The sequence below is a fragment of the Phaseolus vulgaris genome, chromosome 7 (assembly GCF_051622355.1).
Source record: "Phaseolus vulgaris cultivar YP4 chromosome 7, ASM5162235v1, whole genome shotgun sequence".
NCBI classification, from domain to species: domain Eukaryota; kingdom Viridiplantae; phylum Streptophyta; class Magnoliopsida; order Fabales; family Fabaceae; genus Phaseolus; species Phaseolus vulgaris.
In genome coordinates, this window is record NC_143504.1 from 59,375,695 (window position 1) to 59,391,330 (window position 15,636).

General features: G+C 29.7%; 2 protein-coding genes across 2 annotated transcripts; one reads left to right on the forward strand and one right to left on the reverse strand.

Annotated features, from left to right (window-relative positions):
- Positions 1-4,615: 4,615 nt before the first annotated feature.
- On the forward strand, positions 4,616-9,682 carry TPR3 (Tetratricopeptide repeat (TPR)-like superfamily protein). Its single transcript, XM_068633738.2, has 8 exons — positions 4,616-4,915; positions 5,587-5,680; positions 5,768-5,818; positions 5,927-6,100; positions 7,250-7,429; positions 7,626-7,745; positions 8,407-8,540; positions 9,201-9,682. The coding sequence occupies exons 1-8, from the start codon at positions 4,770-4,772 to the stop codon at positions 9,274-9,276; spliced, it is 975 nt and encodes a 324-aa protein (XP_068489839.2). The 5' UTR covers positions 4,616-4,769; the 3' UTR covers positions 9,277-9,682.
- A 2,270-nt stretch (positions 9,683-11,952) lies between these two features.
- LOC137827553 (protein IQ-DOMAIN 19) lies at positions 11,953-14,843 on the reverse strand. The gene is made up of 4 exons (XM_068633740.2): positions 13,877-14,843; positions 13,489-13,713; positions 12,519-13,184; positions 11,953-12,323 (listed from the first exon to the last, which is right to left on the reverse strand). Exons 1-3 carry the CDS (start codon positions 14,279-14,281, stop codon positions 12,525-12,527), a joined length of 1,290 nt encoding a protein of 429 aa, XP_068489841.2. The 5' UTR covers positions 14,282-14,843; the 3' UTR covers positions 11,953-12,323; positions 12,519-12,524.
- Positions 14,844-15,636: the final 793 nt, after the last annotated feature.

Consider the following 15,636-nt stretch of genomic DNA (forward strand, 5'->3'; position numbering starts at 1 on the left):
TTTTTCATTATAAAAAATAATATTTATATTAATCTCAATTATATATATATATTGAAATAAATATATTGATATATATTATTATTTTTATATTTAATGTATAATAAGTATTTTGAACCAAAAAAAAATGAAAAATTACAGATCACAAAATTGTATAAAAAAAGGGAAAAAGCTTTGGACTAGGAAATAATAATGTTTATGATTATTTTAAGTGGATGAGCAGTTTATTTTTAATTTTTTATTACTGTATATGTAATTCAATAATATTTTTTTATGTTTAAAATATAATTAAAGGTAAAGTAGAAATATAAGATATATACACAATTATGTATTGCTATAGATTATATTATCACACAGTTTTACTTTTTATTTTACTAATCAATGTGTTAAAATCGACTTTAGATTTAATAGTATATGAGTGTATAGAATACCCAGTGTACCCTCTCAATAATACAAAACAAAAATTTGTAATGGGCTTTTTTTTTCTCCATGATTCGCATTACAACTTTCAACTCAGAATGCTAAAATAAAATAAACAAAAATCAAATGATAAAACTTGAATGAATAGAACTAATATTATAATAACTTAAAAAGTCTTAGGATTTGAAGGTAAAATAAGGTTCTAGAGCTTTAAATCCAAATCTAGTTGTTGGAGGGAGTTGTTGTCTTCATCTGTGTTAACCAAATCAATGAAATCAATGTGTTTGATGGGTTTCTCCAACTTCAAGATATAAGCCTTTGATCCATCATCATTCATACTTGCATCATATTGTGCTTGAACTTGCATTCTCCTAATTGGCATGGAAGAAGAACCAATTTGGCTAGCATTGGAAAATGGATTTCTTCCAATTGATTGAAAAAATCTACCATCACCCATAGGTTGGAGAGGGAATTGTTTTTGATAGTTCACATGTTGTGGTAATGAATAGAGTCTTCTAATGGCTATTTCTTCTTGTGCCATATGAGACTCAAGATGGATTAGTAGGGCTTCAGTGTTACTGAAAACTTGTTTGCACAACTTGCATCCTTTTGGACCTGTGTTGTTGTAAAGGTATGAGAGATGTGCATAGTTTAACACATCGTTGTAAAAGAGGTTGGTCATGGTGGTGGCGGTGACGATGACGACAACGATGATTTAGGTGGTAGTAGCGGTGACAACAATGATTGAGATGCACAACTAGATGAAAACACAAATTGAAAAAATTAGGTTAAAAGAATATAGTTCAAAATCAACTCTTACTTAAGAAGACTTATTGAGAATTCTATTGGAGTTTTATATAGGCTTATGCATAATGATGTAAGTAAATTACATTAATTTAGATGTAATGGGGATTTTTTTTTTCAATAAATATTTTTTTTATAAACAATCTTATTTGGGATGTATTAAATGTAATACCTCTTTTAATAAAATGATATATCTAACAATTGACAACTATTTGAAAGAGAATATGACATTTTAAATTTAAAAAAGCATATTTTATTTTTTTTATGTAGTTAATATATCATTGTTACACTATAAAGGAAAGATAAACAAATAAGGTATTTATCATTTATATAATTATTATTGTGTGGTATCTGCCTAAATTGCTTTAGTTGATTACATTTAAAATTAAAAAAATGGCCATTAAGGTAAAATTGTGGAAGTTTCCAATCTAGAAAAAAAATAGTTAAACATTTCATAAAATGCTCAAATTAGTTAAGTTTTAAATAGATTTTAGTATTTTAAATAAAGTTATTAAAATGGACTGAAAATCACGGGTTAACCTGATTCATCATGGTTTTTTAATAGAATAATAATAAAATGAGATCAATTTTATAATTGATCAAAATTTTGGATATTTTTTTCTTCTATTGGACATCTTTATTAAATTATTTATATTTAAGGTATTTATTTTTTCAATGATCCATGTTAGTTAAGTTTACCTGTAAAAGAGGGAGCAAAAATCTCCTTTATACATGGAGAGTGTAAAAATGGACAAAAAAATAGTTTAAAAAGCATAGTGTTTATTTGGTAAAAAATTTACTTACTTAAATAAATATTTTATGATTGTGTTTATGAATTAATTAAATACAGATGATTTTTTTAGAATGTATATTGTTGAGTGTATTTTAGGAGTTTTTTTTTCCTTAAAAGAATATATTTAATAATACATAACTTTAAAATGAAGTTCCTTATTTTAACATTTTTTTATAACATCTTTTAAGGAATAACAAACATGTTACACTATAGTATTTAAAAATAAAAATTAACTTTAAAATTTATTATACATTTAATCTATTCTTTGAAAAGGTTTCACTTCGCTTTTACAGTATACTTTGATTAGTTTTTTTCCCATGAAAAGGCTATTTGAAGTTAAAATTATAAACACCAACTTACAAAATAAAGTAATGTTAATCACACAAAATAAAAAATTTAAAAAATAATTAATTAAATATTAATTTAAAAACTATTTATTATAATAAAAAAATACTTTAAATATAAAAAAATATTTAAAAAATAATATATAATTTAATTAATTTAATAAATAATCATTTTTATAAATTAGTTTTTATTTAGTGGTTTTGTTATTGTGAAATTGAACATTTTTAATTTAATTTAATATAATGTACTACCTCGTAATATATATATATATATATAAATTTGATAAAAAGTTTTTGCTAACAATGCTAGAAATTGTGCACCTAAAACATTTTGACAGGTTGAAAATCCTGAAAACAATTTTGCTACACTTTATTTATCTCCTCATCGACCTGAATTAATTTAAGATGAAAATTTATAACAATGCCAAATCGTATTCATAAAAATTTAAATAAAAGAAATAAATAATGAAACTAATGACATAATTGAATAAACAAGTTATCATATAGTCAATAAAATAATTAAAACGCGAAATAATAATTAAACTCTCAATTTAAAAAAATCACAGATAAATTTAAATATTAAAATAATGTAAATTAGTTGTTTAAATATTAGAAACACATTTAAATTTGAGTTGATGAATGATAATAAAATATGTTAACTTGATCCAAAAAAAGTAACATATATCATTCTTTAAAACAAGAAAATAGGTGGGTGTGTCTAGAAAGACACTATGAAATAATTAAAATAATAAATAAATAATTTATACCTTTATAACACCATCTATTTATAATACTTTAATATGCTTTTATTAAATCTTAATCTTGCATTCATATAACCCTTGATATTTATAGTTGAGGTACGACAGTGTTTCGTTAGTAAAATATACAAGTTAATTACATATTTAATTTTATTTATTTTGATTAGTTTTTTAAATTATTTTTTTATTTTATTTTTATAAATAATATTAATTGATTTAAGATTTAAAATTTAAAATTTATGATTTAAGATTTAGAAGTAACATAATTAATATACTGTGACTAAAATTGAACTATGTGGGCCGAAAGCCCAGCCGAGAGGTGTCCTTGAACCGTAAGATTGGACCTCAATTAACAGAAAAATTGATAAATAATACTAAGAATGATAACTGTAGCATTAAGAGGCCCAAATGATGAGGTGTGTACTTTGTAAAAGATATGTGTAAAGGGAAAATGCCCAAATAAGTTATGGACTCAATGAGAAAACACTTTAAAAAGGTCATAAAAGTCAAATAAAAAGGTCATCTTAAGTAAAGTGAATTTTATCTAATTATTGTTTAAAACTGATTCTAACTTTGATATTAGAGGGCCTTTCAAGTACACATACCTGCCTATGAGAGGAATCCGAGATTAAAGACCAAGAGATCAAATGAAAGAGCAGATAGAGTCCAACCAAAAACAATTTATCGAAAGACTCAATTGATTAAACAAAAATTTCACAAACCAAACTCAAAGGATTAATAAAAGGGAATCCAAAAGCGAAGACGAAGAAGTTAAGTCTACAATAAGAAAGAAATTTGTTTTTAGAAAGAAATTTGTTTCTAGTACTTGTAAAAAAAAATAATTATAAAAATTTGAATCTAAGTGTTATGGACTTTCGTATTATTATGTTGTAAAAAAAGTGCGGAACAAATTAAATATTCAAACTCGTCAGTTTCCAGAAAATTGTGTATGATTATTAATTCATGGATATCATATAATTAAAAATATGAATTTAAATTTTATTTCACGAATCACTTTAATATATATTTTACTTATGATAATAGTAAATTATTAGTCTTCAATTTGCTAAAATAAAATAAAATAAAATATTATAATGCTGGTTAAAACTTATCATTCGATGGATCAATATTGTTTTAGATGGTTAAATGCTAAAATAAATCCAGAGTGATAGCACATTGTATCTTCAATTCAAATCTTTAATTTATTTTGGAAATGAAATAAATTATGATTATAAAAAAAGTTCTTAACATTATTTTTAGACACGAATAAAGAAGCTGAATTCAACCTCAGATGAAATATAAAAAAGTTAAATTAATTATGATATTATGAGTATAAGATAAATTGTTGTTAAAAAATATTAAAATTTTAACTGATGTTAAAAGAAATTAATTTTAAACTGATAAATAACTAAATTCAACACATTTAAAACATAAAAGATTAAGTTATTTTTTAAAAAGATAATATAATAGATTAAATATAAAAAATAAGATAAGAGAGGAAAGGGACAATTTAGGCTATTTTTGAGTATGAAATAAAACATATAACCATAGAAAAAGGTTTTGGAAGGAACAAACATCTTCGTGGTAAACCCTATAGACATCATTTAGGAAGCAGAATCACAGATTTTAAGGTTAAAACGAAAAAGATCATCGATGGCAGAAACGAAAGAAGGTTCAGGTTCGGAGATGTCTCTGAAGGATCAGGGCAACGAGTTTTTCAAGTCAGGAAAGTATCTCAAAGCTGCTGCACTCTACACTCAAGCCATCAAGCAAGACCCTTCTAACCCTACTCTCTATAGGTACCTTTTTTTTTCTTTCAAAATTTTCAACCTTTTTCATTTGGGTGTCATTATTCACTTCTTTCAATTTGTGGGTTTCAAACTTTGCTTCAGCATTCTGCTTTTCTCTCTTCGTTTATTTTGTTTCCCTTGAAATCACAAAAGGGTTTCTTCTTTTCTTTTGTTATCATTATTTTAGTTGGAGCTTTCAGTTTTTATATAGATTGTGAAGTGTCAGTTTTTATTGCCAGTATATTATCAGAGTTTAAAAAATTTAGTCTTTTAGTGACAGTTTGGCATGACCATGTGTGTTGTTTGGATTGGAGTTAGATCGATATTATGGCTTAAGCTGGAGCTCTTAAATAGGAAAAAAAGATACTGAGCTTAAGACTGTGTTGATTAGCAGGGTGGAATATACTGAGCTTTATGGTCTGTTTGATATGGTGCTGAGGAAGCAAGTGAGGGGAGGGAAAATTTGAATTCAAGGGAAACTGTATAGAAATAGAAGTTTTATTTTTTGTTTTTGGATGAATTTTTTCTCTCTTTTCCTTTCATTTTCTCCCCAAACAAAAAAAAACAAGAACATTGTGATTGTAATTTTTCCCTCCCATAAGATATGTCGTGTGAACTCAATGCATAAACCTTGTCGTGACTCCTGATGTAGTTTCTTCTGTTTATTTGGGGTCTTCCAGTAATCGTGCTGCAGCATTGCTGCAATTGGATAAGCTTAATAAAGCTCTTGATGATGCTGAGATGACAATCAAATTAAAACCCCAATGGGAAAAGGTAAATGTTTATCTAATTTTGTTAATATATGATTGTCTGAACCTTTGTAATACAGTTTGGAGTGATGCTGCTTGAATACACTTCCAGGGATATTTCAGGAAGGGAAGCATATTGGAAGCCATGAAACGATATGACGATGTATGAATTCAATAGCTTATTGCTTAAATTTAATTGGAAGTTATTTGTTCTGCTTTGATTTTGGATTTTGATCTTACTGTGTACGCTTGTGTGAATATTTGTTTGTAGGCTTTAGCTGCCTTTCAGATAGCATTGCAGTATAACTCGCAAAGTCAAGAAGTATCAAAAAAGATAAAGAGAATGAACCAACTGGTGAAAGATAGCAAGCGAGCACAAGAAGTGGAGAATATGAGATCGAATGTTGACGTGGCTAAACATTTAGATACATTCAAATCTGAAATGGTTAGTATACATGTATTCTCAATCTGTAACTAGGAGTGGTCAACAAGTATGTGCTTTCTTAGCTTTTCTTTTGCATTAATTAATATATGGTTTGGAAAGGGTATGGGAGAAAAAGAAGGGAATGAGGTATTCTATAAGAGAGACAAGAAGGAGTGAGAAATACAGTAGAAAAGGGGAACAAATATATAGAGGTAGAAGCAAAAGTTTTGGAATGGTGTATATTCTGAGTCAAAAGTTTTAAATTCGGTGCACAACTATACTTGTGTAGGCTAACCTCATAGTTATGAATCCCAAATAACAATGCAGAGCGGCTGACCATAAAAATCACTATAGTGGAATTTAAGCCTAATTTAACTTCACAAAACCAACTTAATAAGGTAAGGTTTACATCCACTTATATATTATAATTTGACCTTATTTTAGTCAATATGAGATCTCGAGTACACCCCTTGAAGCCAAAAACTGGACATCTCAAGTGCGGGACTAGGAGGAACCCGATAATGGGTGACATATAGGCCTAACAAACTTGACCATGATTTTAAGAAAGTGGAATTTAAAATTGACCTAACCTTATAAAATCGACTTGTAAGGTGAGGTTTGCACCCACTTGTATACTATAATTTGGTATTATTTCTAGTTGATGTTCAATACACTGCCTCACGCCAAGGAGTAAACATCTCAAGCATGGGACTAGGGGAAATTTGATAGCAAATGATACGAGATCCAACTAACTTGACTAGGATAGACTCTGAATGACCTTGGTACCATATTAAGAAAATGAAATTTAAGCCTAACTCAACATCGCAAAACTAGCTAAATAAGTCGAGGTTTACACTCACCTATATACTATAATTTAGCCTTATCTCTAGTCGATATGAGATTTTCACTAGTTATCAACTGAATGAACAACATAGACTCCTGTTCTCAAACAGAGAAAAACACCTTAAAAAATGAACTGAGAATGTTGGAAGTATATTTATTTCCTTCTTTCTGTATCTTGGTTTCTAGATGTTTTATTTTAAAAGTTTCCTTTAACTTGGATTTCATGTTATTGATATTTATATAAGGATGTGAAATAATTCATTTTTCCATATAATCATGTATCATTTTAAAGTTTCCTTTGTGAGAATTAAAATGATCTCCATACAGGTGGAGAAGTATGGATCTGAAGAATGCTGGAAACATTTGTTCTCATTCGTTGTTGAGACTATAGAGACTGCTATAAAATCATGGCTTGAAACATCTACGGTGGATGCTAGAGTTTACTTTCTTCTGGATACGGAAAAGACACAGACTGATAAGTATGCCCCAGTTGTGAATATTGATAAGGTATGCATTTTCTTATTAAGTCTTTGTGCAATTATAATCATGGTTCCTTGCTTGGATATCTTGCATAGACTTTATGCTTAGTATTCATGTTTATTTAGCCAGCCTGTGTTGTTCACTTATGATTATCAACTCTAAAATCTTCCCTGTATGCTATTATGAGTTTTAATATTTTTATTGTTCTCATCTTATTTGGCAGGCCTTTGAATCACCACATACGCACGCCAATTGCTTTTCATTTCTTAGGCAGTACGCAGAGGAGTCTTTCTCCAAAGCAGCCTGCTTGGTAACTCCCAAAAACATTATTGCTTATCCACAGGTAACTTCTGATTTCTTAAAGCATTGAACATTGAGACTTCCACATCACATACTGTAAATGGTTAAGAAGTTCAAGTTAAATGGGGAATTTTATTACAAAGTTTAGGGGTACTTTTGAGGCATATCACATCTTCAATAGGGAAGTGAAGAGAAGTCATAATTTCACTCCTAGGTTTCAAGGTGTGTGAAATTTGCAAAATAGCCTTTGAATAGCTTTCTACTTGCCTTTCCATCCCTTCTTATCCTCTAGCTTTCTTTCTTTCAATTTCTCTCCTTTTGGGTTGTTTAGGTTAATACAAAATTAAAGGTGCAAGGTGGGATATTGACTACATCGATCAAGTGATACCATTGTTATTTTTTTGTAAAAAGAAATCCAAGTTCCTGTGTGGTCGTTTATATCTAGGACTCTTTTAGTTATTTCTCTTTAAATTTGTCTCGGAGCTATTCTGTTCACACAGTTCTTTTTGGGGCTGTACTGGTTTATTGATTGGCAAAATACATGTTAATATCATACTTCATCTGTTATTCTTTTCAACATGTGAATATATATAGTCAATGTTCATTTTCTGACAGATCAACCTACAACCTCAATTTCATGTGTATTTTAGAATTGCTAATTCTAAATGACTGCAGAACATATTAATTATATTCTATACCTGCAGGTCTGGAAGGGCCAAGGATCAAGAAAGTGGAAACATGCACACAGTGATGGTTTCTTTGTTCAATTTGAGTCACCCTCTCTGCGAAAGCTCTTTTTCATACCTAGTTCAATTGACAAGGGACAGATATTGTGCAGGTTTCTCTCCAACTATCTCTTGCATACACTTATTTACATGAATATAAGTTTTGTAACAACCTATGGGGGTGATATTGCAAGTATCAAGTGTTTTTTTTTTCTAATTACGAGGATATATGCTTATAATAATTGTTTCTAATAAGCTTTATTTATTCTCTTTTCCCCTTAAAAGAAATTGACCCAAACAAAGTTTTAAGAAAAAAAAGCTATCTTTTCTAATGAAGAAAGCCTTGAAGGAGCTCTCAAAAAGGCTAGATTTAATAGTTTTGACTTCTATCAAATAAATTTGAACTTCAGAGTAATTTTTATGTTTAAAAATGGAATGAGTTTCTTCATAAGCTAAAATTTGCTAATGCGCATGTTAATCTGTACAAATTCTCTCATATGGCCTCTCTAATTCTCATTTTAAACTTGTGCATAAGCTAATTTTAGCTCATGGAAAAGTTCTGTTCATTTCTTCTTATTTTTCTCTATTAAAAGTGCTTATGGAGAAGTTTTTCCAAACAAGTCTATAGGAATTTGTGATTGGATGACAATGTAAAACTATTTTATATTGTAATTCCTCAAAATTTCAATCTTATTTTAACTCATTTTTAATAGGTCATGCGCTACTGCTGTTAGAGATTAACAAATTATAAATATATTGTTTGTTATTTTCAGGGATCCAGAGGGTTTGGACATTGGTGTTCATGAAGTTCTTCCCCGGTTATTCAAAGTAAAGATGCCCCAATCTTAGTGTACTTCATTAATACTTGGTGTATATTTATTTCGGAAGGTAAAAATGACAGGCTCACATGAAGGTTTGCTTGCTCAACAAATACAGATGAAATTTGGTGATCTTTTGTTTGTGTTCTTGGGATGTGATGTGACAAATGCTGGCAAGCTTGTGTGCTTCATAATTTTGTTAGATCCATCTATTATTTATTAATTAGTTTAAATTATTCAAGCCATCAAGGAGTTTCACTTTTGGTACTTTTTTTCACAATTGCCTATCTGTTCTTGAGGTTTGGAAACTTTGGCCTTTAGTTTGTTTGTACTTCTATGGTTTGCCAAGGCAAGTATTCAAGCAGTTAGCATAGATATTTTATATGTAGCTTTTGTGGTTCAAATATCAATATTGAATTTGGTGGTGGATTTCCAAATTTAGATCAACCATTTATTTATGTATCCTCTTTTGTTTGTAGAAGAAAATGGTGCATGGATAGTGTAAAGAATGTTTACCATGTCTACCAATCACAAACCATTATATATATGTATGTATGTATATATAACCCAAAAGTCGTGTAATAATGATTTGTGATTGATAGATAGTAAACATTTTTTTTACATTGCAGTATGAAAAAGAACTGATCATAGGACTACTTAACATGAATTAAGATAACATAATCACTCAGATTACTCAAATTTGGAACAGAAGTATTTTTCTGGTATTAAATATCATTGTAGGATTAAGAAGTTCTTCTAATTTTCGCAATATAATGACAATTCAGGTTCCCTGCAAAATATAAACATGTTTGTTTCATATTTGAATGGATTAGGAAACAAAAAAAAAGTAACAGTGTTAGAGCTCATGGTTTGGTCATAATGGTTGGCATCATTTATTTGGAGGCATGTCTGTCAACACCCAATTTGTGTCATTTATTTGGTTCAAATGAGGTCCCAGCAAAAGTGGATCATGTTCTTGACTAGTGATCACAAAAGAACATTCATGTGGGTCACTCAGATCAATGAAAAACAAACGTTACTGGTATGAGCAAAAGAGGAAATCAAAGTGCTAGGAGAATTATCAGATAAGCAAAAACTTGGTACAAGTTGCTCAACCCTAAACTAAAATGCTTACTTAAATGATGTATTACAAGTTGATACGAAGTTCAGACACTTTTCTTTTCTTAAATGATGTATTCGTGTCGGATACACGTATCGGACAACGATATTCATAGGATCCATATTGGTAAAGTGTTTAATTCAAAAAATATTTATTGGATTTTTGACAATTCTAGCATAAATTTAAATAATTTTAAAAATAATAAAAACATTAATAAAAACAAAGAATAAATTCTTTTGAACCATTTATGAAAAACAACTGAAACATACTTAGTGTATATATATTTTTATTGTTAATTTATATAATTTATAATTATATAATATATAAATTTGTGTTTTCATATCTTATATTTTAGAGATTATACGTTTTTTTGTATTATATTCGTATCAATGTCAGTGTCTGTACTAAATAGATGCTTCCTATCGATCTTTGGTATCTCTTAATAGTCTCAAATAATGTGGAAGGATACTCCATTCCTGATTTTGTTACTTAGATATACGAACATGGTTACAAGGTTAAGTTCAATTTTGTCATAAATCTAAAGTTTATCGTAAATAAAATGTTCATCGCTTTATAAAATAGAAGAAAAATGAATAAAATAAATACATGGTTTTACATGAAAGAAAATTATATATCAATTTAATTTATGTAATTTTAACTTCTTGTTATTTGGCAGAAAACAAAATACTTCTATAAATAATTAATATTATTATGTTTCCTTTATTTAAATTTTTAATTTTGTATATTTTTTACAAATATATATATATATATATATATATATATATATATATTATCGGAATTTGTCAAGAATTGTCAAGAATCAATCAATGAAAAATATAAATAATATGAATTTGTATTTCGAGGATAAATATAGTCAAATTATCATTGTTGCATCCGATGTTACCGTAATTAAAAATGATAATATCAAAGTGATAATATTATTTTCTAGATATCATTCACTCCAAAATCTAAAAATTATTTTTAAAGAGTATTTTAATTTTTAAAGATATGTCTAATGTTTTATGGAAATAAAATCTGGTCACTAAACTCTATTATTTTAAATAAAAATGTTTCCTAGTTATAGTGTGATGATATATATATTTTCTATAAATGTTGTATTCTAGTGTTATTTAAAAAAAAAACTCTTATTAATGTTACCAGAATTGGATTTATAATTCAACCAGTTGAGGTATGTATTAAGGAGTTAATGATTCTACCAAATAAATTAGTATATATTAAATTTTAAATTTTATATATTTAATTTGTTTGTATATATTAAAGTATCTTTGGAGAATTGATAAACATTTCCTTTGATAACCCATGTTAATTTTACATTATTTCATAGTTTAAATACCAAATAGTTCAAAAGTTTGTTTATATTAAATAAATGTGTCCATTTGTATAGCTGCATGTGCTATATACATTATCCAAATCTTCTGTGTTAAGCAACATGGCTCCAACTTATAATAATATTGCTATAACAACACTTCTGCATAACTTCAACTTTTAATCTTATCTCCTAAATGGCTTCAAGTTTAGAATAAGACATGAAACTTCTAAAGTGCACAAGACACTATGCTACATCTCTTTAATTTTGCTATCAAGTTTTGATATGACTTATACTTATGAAGAATCATGTCCAAATACAACCTTGTAAAATATAAAAATGTAATTGCTGTTAGGAAATATCCCACTTTGTAAAATTTATACACAGTTCACAAACAGAGTTAGAATGTGTTCTCGTAGAGTAATACACAACACAGTAAATACAAGAAAACAATCTTCAAACTTTGAACTTCAACTCAAAATAAATAAAAAAACCCTTACAAGCTAGGACCCTGAATTTGTAAATGCAGAGTCTGTTATATGTTTTAACGTCTAAAAAGTTGAATGAACTCTGAAATTTTGGACTTGCTGCAAAAGGATACCTTTGTTGTAGAGAAAAAAAATCCATGAGGCTGCAGCCAAAACAAGCTATAGTTAAACCTTATCTGATCAAATAGTATTAACAAACTCAGTGACACGACCTAGCCTTTATGTAAGACTATTATTCTCACTACACATGGTTCTTTGAGTTGTTTTTGTGTTGCACTATCAATTCAATTTTGTGGTGAAAACATGTCACATGAGATTTGCTTGGTAACAGTACTCACATCAGATCATGTGCAGTAGTAATTAGAGTTTGTGAGCACTGTACTTGTAGAGCCACACTCACTGACTATGGACCTGTCAAGCTTTATTGACCAAGGATATTGGTAGTTTTGGGCAGTGACACCAACATGTGAAGATGACCTCTGCATCCTCACTGGCCTTGGGACATTTCTCCCTTCCATTGAAGCCCTTCGCCGGCTTGGCTGCCTCTCAAACGAATCCGGCCTCGCCTTTGGTGCACTCTGTGATCTGGATTTGGCCCTTGAAGATTCTGTGTTGGCCATGTAGTTTGGAAACAAAGGGTAGTCATAGGACATGGGTTCTGTGTAGGCTGGTTTAGGGAAGGCAAAAGGTAGCTTTGTGTTGTCCACTCTTGACACTGCTGAGCAGTAATAGGGACTACTCTGTGCTGTGCTGAAAGAACACTCCTCAAAATGACCACTGTATGCTCTTGGACTGAGTTCTGTCAGTGTTGATGGTGCAGGTGATGCATTGCAGTTTTCCTCTTTTGAGTATGAACCATTTGATGAATAATATGCACAAAATCTATGATCTGAAAGTTCATGATTAACTGTGTTGTTTCTGCCTCTCAAGTTAGCTTTGGCTTCCCAAACAGCCATCTCAACAATCTTGGCATTCTCTTCCAATTCCAAACCACTTTCCATTTCCTAGATGAACAAAAACCACATTCTATATCAATCAACACAAAAACTTACTGTTATTTACCTTCTTTTTCTTTTTGTTTGGCCAGAGTAAATTAATTTAGTTTCCAAATTCACCATTGCAATATATTCTTCACATAAAAGAAGCAACTCTATATTGTGTCTGTGCTATGGTTTATGTGTTACAAAATGTTTCTCCAGTTCAAAATGAAAGTTTATCATTTTCTTACTACCTTAAGCTGAAAAGACCAATGCTTATCAGAAAATTTTCACTTAAAATTTCAAGAAACCATCCTTCTGTTGAACTCACATTATACATGAAGTTGTCCTCTGTGGTTCTTCTGTAGGGTGAAAGATTTTGGTGAACCTTTCCTTCTGAAACGATCCTTGCCCTCTGAACACGAGCCCTGGCTTGTGCTATGACCAAAGCCTGCATGCATCTTAGTGTCTCCCTGGCCTGTTTTCTCACCAAGTGACCCCTCACCAGTGCCTGCAACTTCACTATTCCTCTAAGAGCACACAGTGCCTTTCTTGCCTGTTACAGAAACATTGAAGTATCAGTCACACACACCACATACCAATATCAGTTCTCTACACAGACTCACACAAGTCCAATATTAGCCTCCCAGAAAAGTGAAGAAAATTTAAAGAGAAAACTTTTTTTTTCAAACCAAACAACTCCAAATAACACAACATACCAAGTAGGACCGAAAAACTGACTGAATTTGAATGGCTGCAGTCTCTTGAATACTTGTTGATGATATATTGGAATCAGGATTCAAGCAGATCATAGCAACATCAGCCTCATGTTTCCTTTGATCATTCTCAACATCTGGTGTGGTTGTCTGCACTGTCACTGAGGCATTGACACCAGATTCTTCAAGATTCAGTTCCCTGGAAGCTGATGATATCCTGAAACTCCATCTTCTTTTTTCCTTGGGAGTGGTTGTTGTTGTAGTAGTTGTTGTTGATGAAGAAGCAGGAGTGGTTGGATTCTCTGTTGTGCCATTTAACAAACACTTGGTACCACATTTTTCCTTCTCTTTTTCTCTGTCTCTCTTCGCTGTCAACAAGTTCCTAAGCCATTTGCCAGTCCTCCCCATCTCTTTCAAAACATGGATAGTATCAAAAACTCAGAAGAAAATAACAAAATGAAATGCAAGATTTATTCACATCTGCTATTGACATGTTGCTTTCACTACCATGGTCCACATCTCATGCTAAATTCAGCTCAGCATTTTCACTGCCCCTCTACTTATTCCATAACACATTTTTCATTACAACTATCTCTTTCATTGCATATTTGGTCCCATCATAAGGAGAATCATAGAAGCAGCTTCCAATGGCCACCTCTTAACACTACTCCTACAGATCCATTGCCTCCAATCAAAACACTTTATCTATAATAAATTAGTTTTTAACTTTTGGCTTAACACAATTTTATACTCAATTTTTTATTTTATGATTATCATGCATTAAGAGTGTAAAATCTTTTACATTATTAATCAATTAAAGATCATAGTTACCAACAGTTTTAAAGTAGTTATTGTGAAGTTAAGGTAAAAATGAGATTTTCTTGGTTGCAATGTGTGGTTTGATTATTTGAGTTGTCGGTTAACAAGAAATGGGTTGGATCAGAAAGCATGTGAAAGGTACGTCAACAACAACTGGCAAAATTCCTTCTAAAATACTCTTTATTGGTTACAATGGTTTGGCTAGGCTCCATTTTCAAGCTCCATAATCAACCATGCAAAAATACAACTCTTACTATCACCACCAAACATACATTTCCATAATTTAACACCTCATTCAATCATGTGTTTATTTTTTATTTATAGCTAAATACTAAAGTTGTGATTTTGGCCTCTTTGTGTGAGTTTAAAAAAAATCTTTGACTTAACTCTTAAATTTGCATGTGTTTTTTTTAGTTCAATTGATTCCTAGACTTAACCTATTTATTTAAAATACCATAAAAAATAAAGAATTCTAGATTTTTTTTAAAAGTTGAAATCTAAAATCTTGGATCAAGAATTAAAGTGGAGAAAAATTACAATTTATCATTCTTTTTCTTATCCATTTTGTTTTTGCTTAACCTAACCCTAGGTTAATTGACTTGATATAGCAAGACATTGTGAGAAGTAATCCAACTTTTTCCTTTACATTATATTCCTTATGGATTCAAGAGCTTTCATGCTTTCTCATTTCTCGAGCATTGCTTAATGATATTATAAATTTCAATATCTTTTTAGACAATTTTCTTTTCCCAAAATCTTTAATATTTTATTCCCAAAAAGTGTGCTTAATATTTCACATTTAAAATATGTGAAGAAAAAATGTCAATTTTAAATTTATTCTCCCATGTCCCCTTAAGAGGAAACTCTTGACTTCATCTTGTTGGCTCCCAAATTCCCACAACAACTACTAAAGTGCAAGAGTGATTTTGTCAACATAGAGTCCA

Coding starts and splice junctions, on each gene's coding strand:
- TPR3 (XM_068633738.2), top strand. CDS start 4,770: ATGGCAGAAACGAAAGAAGGTTCAGGTTCGGAGATGTCTCTGAAGGAT. Junction 4,916..5,586: donor TCTAACCCTACTCTCTATAG/GTACCTTTTTTT, acceptor GGGGTCTTCCAG/TAATCGTGCTGCAGCATTGC. Junction 7,746..8,406: donor ACATTATTGCTTATCCACAG/GTAACTTCTGAT, acceptor CTATACCTGCAG/GTCTGGAAGGGCCAAGGATC.
- LOC137827553 (XM_068633740.2), bottom strand. CDS start 14,281: ATGGGGAGGACTGGCAAATGGCTTAGGAACTTGTTGACAGCGAAGAGA. Junction 13,714..13,876: donor CAGTTTTTCGGTCCTACTTG/GTATGTTGTGTT, acceptor TTTCTGTAACAG/GCAAGAAAGGCACTGTGTGC. Junction 13,185..13,488: donor AGGACAACTTCATGTATAAT/GTGAGTTCAACA, acceptor TTGTTCATCTAG/GAAATGGAAAGTGGTTTGGA.